At 29.0% G+C, this 13326-nt stretch overlaps 1 protein-coding gene across 1 annotated transcript; it reads right to left on the bottom strand.

Moving 5' to 3' along the window:
- Window positions 1–3477: 3477 nt before the first annotated feature.
- Window positions 3478–13316, bottom strand: LOC105364371 (protein SMG7). Its single transcript, XM_011502280.1, has 12 exons — window positions 12962–13316; window positions 12411–12480; window positions 11641–11979; window positions 10909–11352; window positions 9953–10248; window positions 9708–9851; window positions 9240–9641; window positions 7416–7939; window positions 5847–6379; window positions 5701–5807; window positions 4535–5244; window positions 3478–4088 (listed from the first exon to the last, which is right to left on the bottom strand). Exons 2-12 carry the CDS (start codon window positions 12440–12442, stop codon window positions 3852–3854), a joined length of 3768 nt encoding a protein of 1255 aa, XP_011500582.1. The 5' UTR covers window positions 12443–12480; window positions 12962–13316; the 3' UTR covers window positions 3478–3851.
- Between the last annotated feature and the right edge of the window lie 10 nt (window positions 13317–13326).

Genomic DNA, 13326 nt, shown 5'->3' with positions numbered 1-13326 from the left:
AAGAAAATAATGCAATTTAGGATTTTATTATATTAATCAGTTATTAGAAAGTTTTGTTAATTTAGTTTTTTAAAATCTATACCTTATCATTAATAGTATTTCTATTTACAAAACCGGTAAAGTTATATTAACTTCATTGTAATAACATTAAGGGTTTTAGTGTTTATAATAATTGTAATTATAATTGTAATATTTAATAATATTTTTTTAATATTTTGATTCAATAATAAAATTATCTTATCTTATCATCAGCGTAAATATTAGAATAAAAATATTCTAATTATTTTTAGAAAAATAATTTTTTAGAGGCTTTCATATAGCTAAAAGAAAATCCTTAACTATAACTTTTTAATGTGTACGACACACAAATAAAATCAGACATTTCACTTTTCTCCAACTATATATATATATATATATATTTAATAATTATAAAAGTAAATAACTAATTTATTAATATTTCAAATTAATTCAAGAATAAGTAAATATTAATGTAAATTATTCAAAACGATTATGCACTGTTTCTTTTTTTACCTGATCAATATTTGCATTTATATACAAATAAAAATATTGTACACGCTTAAGGAATCAAAAGTTTAAAACAAAACATTAGGATTTATTAGGCCGTATAGATAAAAATAATAATAATAATAATAATAATAATAATAATAATTAGGAGATCAACAAGTTGATTAAATTACAATTTTAATGTTCTGGTTCATAATAATAAATGACATGTATTATAAAAATGTGCTTAATAAATGTAACATTTACTATTATTACATTGAAATCAGAAAACAATATATATAAAAAATAAAATATGAATTCAAACACGAATCAAATTTAATATTTTTTACGTTAATTTTGTACTTAAAAAATTGTATATTACTCCGTAAAATATTTTAATAATTATTTTTTCATAACTAAAAATTATTAAATAAATTAAAGACAAATTGTTTTTTTATAAACGCTACAATACAATTTTCTCACATAATTTATATATTCGTTTATACTTCTCATAAACTATATTTATTGTTATTTATAAAATATCAATATTTGACAATTTATAGACAAATTTATTGATCAGTAATACTTACAAGTAGTCGATTAGTCGACAGTCGATAGTGTAATTAATGTTTTAATCCAAACAATCTTGTTCGATAATATTTGAAAAACAGGAGATATATTTATTTACACACATAATAGCAGAAAATGATTCAATATCACCTTGAAAGCTTTAATATTCGTTTACTTTAAGCAAATATATATTTATCTGTATTTTATCTAATTATGTTTAACATGAATTCGAATTAAAAAATTTTTTTTGTAACTTTGTAACAAATGTTTCAATTATTATTTTAAAAGTAGATGAACGTACTAAATGTAAAAATTATTTTTAATTAATATCTTTCAACATTTTTGTTCTTTAAGTAAATTATAAATTAGATATTTAATATTCAAGATAATTGAATTAATTAATTAGTAAATAAGCGTAGAAATAACATTATTTTATATATTAAATATATATGTGAAAATATTTTATTATTTACGTGATGTAAATCTAAATGCAAAGAATCTCGACTTATATTCTACATAAAATAATTTACATTAAATATTTAATGCTAAATGGATTAAGGATTTTAAGAACTAATGCGTTTGTATTAAAATAATTAGTCAGGTGCATTTTCAACATAATGTATTTGCAGGCAATGATATAATTTTTAATTTTGTTATGTATAAACGCAAGTGATACATTATTAATAATCTTATGTGTAGCAACAGCCTTCTAAATAAACTAAATAAGCCTAGAACTCATTCCTTTTTTATTACTTGAATCAATGTATCAGTCTCTAACTGCTTTGTATTAGATTATTATTTATTATTATTAAGATTACAAAATCTATATCGGAGAAATTTTCTAATTTTAAGTTGTTTTTGTTTATTTTAAAGGAAATTATCTGTGTGATATCTTTAAAGTAAGTAATTAAATTGTTATACATTAAAATAACGGAGGAATATTCCATAAATGTTCGTCCATTTTTTTTTCTACTTGAAACGCATCAATTACATACTACATTATTCACTGCAGAAGCGTAAATAAAAAATAAAACAAAAGGAAGAAAAGACATTAATTCAACGAAAAACCATAAGATCAAAATGCTCTGTCGCGCAATCTTAAAAATATTTCGCTAATAGATTATAACATAATCATATCTTTTACCACCCCCCCCCTCTCTATCTATCTCTCTTTCATACACACACACACACACACACAAAATCTCTCACTCTCTCTTACTCTGTCTTCTCTCAATACATGATTTATTTATGAAAATGAACCTCTGTTTTTTTCGAAACCTATGTTTCTAGTCGCACGACAGTATAATAAATGTAGATATCACACAAGTACTAAAATTTCAAACACACTGTGAGGTGGTGACTTGCTAAATAAAAACAAAATAGTATCATCTCCATTATTGTGTTGTATGCAAATTAAAGAGCATGATAATTTGTTTATTCATAAAATTATACCTCACACATAATTTTCAATATGCCACCGTCATCCTTTCTTCAAATTCATTCTCCCTCTCTCTCTCTCTCTCTCTCCGTCTCAATCTTCCCCTCTCTCCCTCTCTCCGTCAGTATCTTATACATCCATCAATACACCTATCTTTCCCTCACTCTTCTCTCTATAGTTTTTTTTTACTTATTCAATTAAATTTTCGTCAATTCTCTGCTCATCTTAAAGATAAAAAGCTTCGACCAGTTGAAATATGTTTGCGCAAATGTGTTCTCCAACAATACTCAATGTTATTGATAATAAATAACGAAACTGATTCGTGTATGTATGTATGTTGACGTCTTCCGAAATCACATATGCACATCATGTGATCAATTGGTCGCGCCTTGTACGGGCAAATCCCATGAATTGGTCGTCCATGACTTCTTTTTTCTCTGGTACGGATCTCAGTAATTTTATTTTCTTTTTACTTGACGATTATATATACTTTCCATTCCATGTTAACTTTACATTTTTAACTGCTATTATTGTTATTGTAATCGTAATTATTGTTGATGTGAATGATCATTATGATGATAACGATAACAATAACAATGATGACGACGTTGATGTTGACGTTGAAGTTCACGTCGGCGTTGATGTTGAAATTGACGACGACGACGACGACGACGACGACGACGACGACGACGACGACGACGATGATAATGATAATGATAATGACAATGACAATGATAATGACAATGATAATGATAATGATAATGACAATGAAAATGACAATGATAATGATAATGGTGATATTGGCAATATTATTGATGATGTTGTTGTTGTTGTTGTTGTTGATAGTGGTTATGATCATGATGATGATTATGATGATGATGCTGATTATTAGTATTATTATTAGTATTATTATTATTATTGTTATTATTATTATTATTATTATTATAATGATGATTATGATGATGATGATGTTGTTGTTGTCTTTTATTATTATGATAATGATGATATAGCAGACTATGATAGTAGGAAGGTTGAAATGAATAATGATGATGACAATGATGATAATGACGATGCGATGATAATGTAGTAATAATGATAATAATGTAGTTAATGATGATTATTTAACATACGCTCACGAGTGTTGGTACTTTGTATATTGACGCGTGTCTTGTTCATATCGAATAATCGCGTAGACGTTGTTCATCGTCGATTACGCAACTTTGGCAGTCGCGTATCGATCGAAATTTATTTATTTTGTTTTTATTCTTTTATTCTCATCAGCAGAATTAGTATCCATTTAGCGTGTCGTTCGTCGATCGCTTTTTACCAACGGCATCGTTCAGGTCCCACCCTCGCGTAATGATTTCTGCTGCTCGAGGAGACGTTCGAGTGGCGAGGGCCCTGGACCTGACCACAAAGATTGCTGATTGAGGCGCGTCTTCATCTGATCCTGATGACTCAATGAAGATATGTTATTTGTAGCGGAAGACAGTTGACCATTAACGCCCCAGCTATTTCCACTGAATAACGAATATGTACTACCCGTTGACGTTGACTGTGGCTGCTTCTGTTCCATCTGATAATTTCCCAAACAATACCAAATTAGTCATTCATTAATAATAAAGACAAATATTTCAAAATTACGTAAAGCTTTTTTTATAACAAAAAATTTAAATTAGAATTATCTTTTATGAAATTCATATGAAAATAAGGTTGTATTAAGTTTATGATATATAAACTTTTTACATTGCTAATAATGAAGTCATGTGATAATCTTTAATTACGAAATAAACATATAAAGTTATCCACTATTTGAGATTAAGTTTTAAAAAGCACAGACTTAATATTAATGTTAAATATTATGCAATAATAATTAACAATAAAGTACGCAATCCAATGTGATAATGAACGATAAGCTATTTTTAGTCAAGCATAACTGCATAAAATGGGTAAATTTTGTAAATGAGAAGAATCGGTACAATACAAGAAACAGTGAAATATGGGGATAAAAAATCAAGTTACTTCAAATGGTCTAACGTCGTCGAAATTATTTCTGCCACTATATAAACGAGCCTGTAGCTGGTTCTGCTGATAATTGTTGCCGGCCGTAAGAGGCAAATTGTTAATGCGCTGATTGTTTGAAATAGTAGAGTTAGCCCAGTTTTGAAAGGCGTCGGTAACGGCCAGAATGGGATGCTCCTTGCTATGTCCTGGCTGTTGAATCATTTGTCCGGATGGCACATTATTACTGCCCCACCAAGTAACTGGTGGCTGAGGTGGCTGAGGCTCTTTCCACGGATTATAATCCTTAGTATCGTAACCGCGGAACATTGCATATCCGCCAACAGACTGCTGTTGCTGACTCTTCGTCAAATTCACTTGGTTAGGGAAAGTAATTTGCTGCTGCCCGTTGCCGTACGCCTTAGGCGAAATCTGCTTCTGTTGTTGCATCTGTGCAAAACCAGTTTGACCAAAACCAGTATTACCGAAGCCCTGCTGCTGCTGCTGTTGTTGCGATTGCTGCTGTTGTTGCTGCTGATGCTGTTGAATAGTAGGCACGCTAGTATTGGCTATTCCTGAATCCTGTAGACCAGTCTGATAAGCTGATGCCGCGCTTATACCCACGTGGCCCTGCAAATTCAGGCCATTGACCGGGCGATGCGTACTTGCCAAAAGATTTTGAGGATGGACGTTCAGCGAATTCGGTTGTATTGCTAATCCGATACTTTGACCTACCATTTGTAAGAAAATTTACAGCCAACGCTTATTATAGGCATTAAAACTAATTGCAGCAATAAAAAAATTAATAAACAAATAAAAATAAATGAAGACACATGAATATAGCAAACTAAATTTGTTTGTTGAGAGTTGAAATCGATTTTCGAAATATGCACAATAATACGTAAATAATTAATTATTATAATAACTTGTACAGTATTTTTTTATTTGTAATGTAATGATTAATTGTAAATATTCAAGTTCGAAGAGCTGTATAATTACTAGACACCGTGCATGATATTTCCATATTTTAGTTGCATTTCAAATTTCAATAAAATAAATTCAGGTAAAATTCAAGGATATTTTCAAGTTACATTTAAAGATATAGATTGTATCCACTTACAAATTAATAAATAACTCACGAAAATGATAAAATAAAAATTTTGCTTTCCTGCAACTGCAATTTTTACCTATCGGTTGTTGCGGTGTTGGTGGTGTCAGATTTAAACCTTGAGTTAACATAGAATTACTTTGCGCCAATGCAACAAAACTTCCTCTTTGTTGTTGTTGTTGTTGTTGTTGTTGTTGTTGTTGTTGTTGTTGCTGCTGCTGCTGCTGTTGCTGCTTCTGCTGTTGCTGTTGCTGTTGTTGAAGCACCCTACTTTGGTTGACACTAACATTAGTTGGATAGGACATACTTTGAGAAGCCTGAGACAGGCTGTTGCCAAATTGCCCCTGCATCGGAGCAGTGACTGTATATTGCTGCAGGGAAACCGAGGGATTTGCTATGAAATTTTTATTAAACTGAGGTGCCTGAACACTGAAACTTTGACTTTGATAGCAACCAGGTGCATTTAACGATATTGCAGCTTGTTGTGGTTGTGGTAGTGGTTGTGGCTGTGATAATGGTTGTGGTAGTGGTGGTGGTGGCGGTGGTGGCGGTTGTTGTTGCTGTTGCTGCTGTTGTGATGATTGTTGTTGCTGCTGCTGGTGATGCAGAGAAAACTGGCCGAGACCAGGTGGTGGCGTTCTTTGGAGCACTGGCGTCTGAATATCCGCAAGGGGTAACTGCTTAACACTCGGTGTAGAAAGAATAACATTTTCACGTTGCTGCTGCGATATGACATTACTCTGATGATGATTATCCAGCTAAAGAGACAGATAAAAGTCTTCGTCATGTTATCCATAATTAAAGTATAATTATTTCTATTATAATCCCCCATTGTTTTATAAAACTAAATATTATATTGTCATATTGATCGTAATTTTAATTCGTTATATTGAAACAAAATAAAAAATGCTATTAAAAATGTTCGTTTTAATATTTTTAATTAAAATTATTTTTATCAAATACAAAAATATCAATTAACAAAAAAAATTTTTTGTTTATATTGTTTACATATAAACAATTGTAAAAAAAAATGCACTTATATGTAAAGTTATTTTATTTTTTTTTTATAAAACTTTCATTAAATAATATAAATTTATTTTAAAAAATGCAAAAGAACCTTAATTTAGTCTTCTATATTCCATTATATGGAAATAATATATTAAAATATTGTCTAAGTATGATATTTACGTATGTCTAATCATATTTAAGTAAAGATATACAATCAATTAGTTTAAAATATTTCACTTTAAAAATTGTATAAACATATTTTAATCATTATTTTAATACATAAATCTTAGTAGACAAAATATCGAAAAAAAAAAGAAAAAAATTAAAATCAGATAATACGAAATTGCAAAGTAAATTAATGGAATTAAATGAACGTGTTATTGCATATTTAATTAACTATTTTTATAAAGGATAAGGATATATTTCTTTAATTCTTTATAAACATATTTGTATTTACGTTATCATTAAATAAATTAAAAGAAAGTTAAATTAAGTAACTAAAAATTAAAAACATGATGAGCGTAAAAAGCATCAAAATGTTAAAAAAAAAAGAAAAATAATAATAATAAAAAATAAAGAATAAAACATGTCAAATAAAATAAATGTATTTTTAATATTTTATTTGTATATCATATGCTTACAATTTCTATTGGTTGTTTAATAATTAATCAGATATAATCATAAATTGTTTTTGTTGCACCTCTTTTCTGCATAAATATTAATTATACAGAATTTTTATATATATAAATTAGTGTAAATTTATAAAGTAGAAAAATTAATAGGTACCTTAAGTGATTGCTCAAATTGCTGCTTCTGCAGATGGAGTTGTAATGACTGTTGTTGGGGTGGTGATGACGATGACTGTTGACGCTGTTGCTCTTGCTGTACTATCGAACTTAATTTGTTATATTTGTTGTTTAAAGGTGCATTTGGCATGAGAGACGGTCGAGGCTGAATCAGTGGCGTATTATTGATAGTATTGTGACTGGTTCCGTTGCTCGTAGTCGAGGAAACGACGATATTCTTAATATTATTAGTCTTAACAGGAGATGAACACGAGGTGACGATGGCTGTTGGGACAGCTTTACTTTTATCGGTTTCTTCAATGATAATGGGCGAAACGTTTTTGAAGGTCACTTGTTTTTGCTCAGTCTCAGCGCGACGCATTATTGCCTGCATCGCAACATTCTGGCGGGGTTTACGAGCTGACGACGGCAAGGAATTAATTTCGCTACCGATTACGAGATCGCTGGAATCGCGATTACGTTCCAAGGAGCCTTGAGGCTTTAATATACCTCCACGTTTTTCCACTGTCAAATGAAAATTTTATATTAATATCATTAAAAATAAACTTTATTTACTACAACATTTCTATCGTTCAACTCTTAATAAAGTAAAAGAATATCAATATGTTATGTCGATGCAGCATACTTTTATATGATTACGATTCTCTTCATATTAAACTAATTAAGAGTAGACGTAAAATTATAAATATAAATATAACCGAACTTTAAACAAAAATTATATATAAAAATACTTTACAAGAATTATAAAAAAATTAATTTTTACTATATTCAATACGAATACAGACATAACTAATCGTAACAAAGATATATTATGGGCAACGGATAACTTTTTTCTTCACATCATATATTTTTACTGTCGATTGTTTAAACATATTTAAACTAATCGATATTTCCTTATAAATTTTTATTCATAAACACAACACATCCGGCCTCGTGCTTGCGCGCGCGTACCCGCATACATGCACGTGGGCGCGCACACGCATATATTGTGAGGGGGGAATAGCCATACGCGATTACCCTGCTTTTTCCTTATATTATTGAAAAAATTTTTCAATTAATTTTTTTAATCGATTATGTAGTTAAATTTTTGTATATTATATTGCGTTATACGTGCATGCGTGTGCACCGCCCACACAACACAAAGCAATGTATAAATGTATTTTTCAATATATTGCAAAATAATAGGTTATACATTGATAATACTACAAGATTCAATTTTATAAATCATAATTTATCAATCATCACGAACAAGTTTTAAATTTAAATCTTACTATTTTTATTATGTCAAAATAATAATAATAATAATAATAATAATAATAATAATAATAATAATAATAATAATAATAATAATAATAATAGTATTTTTAATTATTTAATACATCTGCTGTGTTTTAAACAGACAATTTAAAATAGTTATATTGTAGAAAATATGAAGTTAAATTTTGATTATCGTTACTCGCTATATTAAAGTCAATATTGAAATTATTTTAAATTATGAATTGAAAATAATAGAATAATAAATCCTTAATTAACATACTTTATTATCATAAATCGATTAATAAATGGATTAAGTAAAAAATAATTCAAACTTGTAAATATAATTTTTTAACTAAAATTTTTAAATAAATTGTTAATAATATTAAAGTACACGATAAAAATAATAAAAAAAATTGTTGCGTTTATCAATTACTAAAAATATTTACATGAAATTTACATATTTATATGATCATCTATCGTTAAATAAATATATGAAACAAATATATAATATACATCATGTAAACATGATTGTAGGAGTTTTACTTACAACCAAATTCAACTATTAAACTATCTATTTCTGAAGACCCTCTGCTACTAGCTGATTCTGAAGGTACAGGACTATTTGCTACAATTGGTTGTTTGTCCTTATTTAAACTCAATTCTTCCAATTCTTTCATTAATTCGTTACTAAGCCCTGTTCCTTCGGTCGCTGATACAAATTTCTGTCCCTTATATTGATCTTCGATGCCCAAAGAAATCAATGTGGCACCATTCACTTGATGTTCTGATATTTTCCGACCCAGATGAAGTATACGTATAGCTCGTAGCTTATTCAATATTGCAATGTCACCTTCTAAGTCTGTATTAGTAAAACGAAGTGTTTCGAAAGTTTTTTCCAATGGTAAAAATCCCTGTAGATCTCGATCTTCTGGCAATGGTACTTTAGCATCTACAATAGAATACCATGATTTTTTTATAATATTTACAAAATACTTAATATTATTAAAGTACATACATTGATTGTAATCGAAATCAACAACACAATTTTGTAAGCCATTCAACAGAACGCAAAGACTTGGCCATATTTGAAGTCTTGAAGTAAACGCTGCTTCCTCCAAAATTATTGGTCTCAGCTGAATCCAATCAAGGCACAATTTAACTGGAGTATTTAAAAAAATGAACTATTAAATTATACGATCAAACATTAAAGATTAACTAATAAAATACATATATATATATATATATATAAGTTTATCTTACTAGTTGGTAAAGCAAAATAGTTGATTATTGCATTTTTTATTGTATAAACAGGTAGCAATAGAGCTGATAAACTCCCAGCAATCAGATCAAGAATACAATTTTGACACATTTTTTCATCTGCACTCAACTGATCGGTTCTCATTAATTCTGGACTTTCTGTAGATATTCCAGCCAAATGTTGTAAAGCATACAAATTGATTATAAGCATTTGTACTAATCTCCATGAAGTAAAACTTTCAGTTGCTATCAATGCAGTCAAAGTATCGGTTAAAAGTTTAACATATGTCGTTGCAATACTGAAAATAATATTTATAATGTCTATTTAAGCAAATAACAGATTATACATTTACTTATTAAAATAAATGTTAATGCGTAACAGCATGTGATCTTTCTTCACCACACAAGATAATACTTATCAAATCTTATCAACATAAAAAATAATAGACCAAAAAATAATTAGATTATTTTTTTACATACTACAGTTTTAAATAATTTAAATTTAAAAGAATGTTAGAAAATTTTCTAATGTCTAGAAATAATTATAATAACAATTTCATACAAATTTCATAATAAGACTGAAATATTTTGCGTATTCATAACAATAAAAGTTAATTCTCAAATATTTTAAACCAAAGAATTTAAAAAAAAAAAAAAAAAAAAAAAATTGACTTTCCAATCGACTTAAATGAATATTCAGCATAAATAGTTCAGCTTAAATAATATTCAGCATACAAAGAATCCTATGATCTTATACATTTCTACGATTAAGATTTTCCTTCTCAAATGTCACGATTAATATTATAAAGCAAAAGTTTCTCATCTCATAAGCATGCAAATGCATCATTCTCCTATTGTTCGATACTCTAAGGTACAATGTTATCAATAAAATTATCTCATCTTAATGTTCGGTAATATCTACAAATAATATACAGAACAAAAATTTAATATCCAAATACCTTAGATCTCCTAAATTATAAAGGACTCCATGAAGTTTTAAGAATACAGCTAGATATTCCTGAGAAGTTAATTTGGTCTTTCCTTCAATCTTATAATTGTTATCATTTAACGCAGATGACAAAGTTTTTGCTAGATTCGCTGAAGCTACAGGAAATGGATGTTTGACAGCCACTGAACGCACGTAATGAAAAACGGTACCAAGTTTGTCACCACGCGAAGCTTCTAAAAGAGCTAACTGATTGTAAGGCTGTCCACTGGATGGTGAGAGCGATACGGCATGTCGATAAAAGAGTTCGGCCTGTTTGTTTTGATTTCTATAACGAGCAATGTCTCCCAAATGAACGAGACAGTATTGACAAGCATAAAAGCACGATGACTTATGGGGCGCGGACAATTTTTCAACAGCTTTCCATGGTGAAATACATCCATACACATAGTTTTTTCTAAAAAGAAAATATATCATTATTAAAATTTTATATAGGGGGATATAATTTCAAAATATTAATAGCTTAATTATTAATCGATGCTACACTTCTAATGCATTATTATATCAAATAAATGTATAATAATATTAAGAAAACATTAAAGCTGTGTTAGCAAAGTGAAAGTATGTTGAAAAGTAAAAGATCTCGATGATTCATTAGTTATACAAAATTTCGTTCTAATGCTATAAGCAAGCTTTCATAACATTCGATTTTATTAATAAATACCTGTTCGATGTTAATAAATACCTTCTAAATGGTAGATCTAAATCAAAAGCAGTACATATCTCTTGTAGCAAAGTTAAATAAAATCCACTAGCTGCTTCCAAACACCAGCTAAGCATAGCCTGCGATTCTCCACGTTTGGGGTTTCTACGATCCTTTGCCTGCAACTGCAGCATAGCTATATAATTCTTAAAACCAAGGTTCCATAATTCCTGTTCCACTTTACGATCCAGGGCATATTCCAGGTCAAGGATAAGAACTTGCTGATAAATTTTCTGAAGTTGCCGTTGACACATCCACGCATCATTATCGTTTAAAAGATCTTTACAACGTTGAACCTTGTCTTTTAATGGTTCTGCTTTCCTAAATAATCATAATTATTTATAATCAACAACCTATTGGCAATTAACTTAAATTTATAATTTCTTTAATATGCGCTTGAACTCGATACATATGCTCGCTATATATAGTATTCAAATATAATTAAAAGTAACGCTAAAACTATAAATCGATGTTGACTAAAAATCATTTAATTTATACAAATGTGTGGAAAACAGTTTATAAATACAACTAATTATTAATTCATGAAATATTATGAAATTTTTCGATTAACAGTCTCAAAAAATATTGATATTTAAGTTTTTGAAGATATCAACAATCTTGGTCAAATTTAATAAGAATTTAAAATATAAAAAAAGTACCTAATAAAAAAATTAAAGCGTTACCGCCAATATTATACAACAATTTCTTAAATAAAACATTTTATTAACGCTAATAATTTTGATATAACTTACTTCAGAGCTTGCACAGCCGCTTTTAGGCCCATATTCTGCGTAGCCTTCACATGTACCACTTGTGACTGGTCTATAAAATATAAAAAATACTCATTATCGTTACTGCATCTCAGTCGAAATGGTAACATTGTAAAGAAGAATTTTTCTATAAACAAATACATTTGCCTTCATAAGGTAAAATTATAAATGTAAACCAAACCAACTATTAAAAATACGCAAAAAATTGAGATAATAAAGACCATATCATTTGATTGAATCATCCGAGTTCACCTATATAAAACATGAATTCGTTTGAAAGGAACGCGTGGCAGTAAATAAAATTTATATACCAATTATATAGAATTCTAAAAGTTATCAACAAATTATAATTCGCGTAAAAAATAGGCGTAGGTTAGAATCGGTGTTCCATTCTGTCGTCGATTCCCGTCATTAGGGAGCGTGCAATTTCGCACTTAAGCAATGGCAATACGAAGTCTTGCAAGAAGGATTCAATCACAGACCAGGTGATACAAGACCACTAGAATTCACAAAATGCCAAAAACAGAACTCACTGTCACATATTTGCGCCGAATGAGGAACTACAATATATGAATGATGGATTCCATTTTTTTCAGACCCACCATAAGCGCAATGTATCCTCTTTTCTGCAAATGTGTATGTCTGGGACTTGTGTGTATTCCTGCGCAGGAATCCAAAGAAACACTGCGCCGCTGTTGCGGCAAATGGTCGAACTTACGTTTAATACAATTAATAGTTTTTCAAAGAAAAACAACATGTAATACGGCATGAAACATTAATTATTACGATTAAGTACGCGACTAAGCAGTCATATTATCTATTAAGTATTAGAGAGACGTTGATTATTTATGGTATAGTAACAGCTGTTAAGTTACACCTATTAAACACTATTTAAGCA

This window comes from Ceratosolen solmsi, unplaced genomic scaffold, assembly GCF_000503995.2.
Source record: "Ceratosolen solmsi marchali unplaced genomic scaffold, CerSol_1.0 scaffold31, whole genome shotgun sequence".
In the NCBI taxonomy this organism is placed as follows: domain Eukaryota; kingdom Metazoa; phylum Arthropoda; class Insecta; order Hymenoptera; family Agaonidae; genus Ceratosolen; species Ceratosolen solmsi.
The sequence above is the reverse complement of the archived record's forward strand: the minus strand, read 5'-3'. Positions and strand labels throughout refer to the sequence as shown.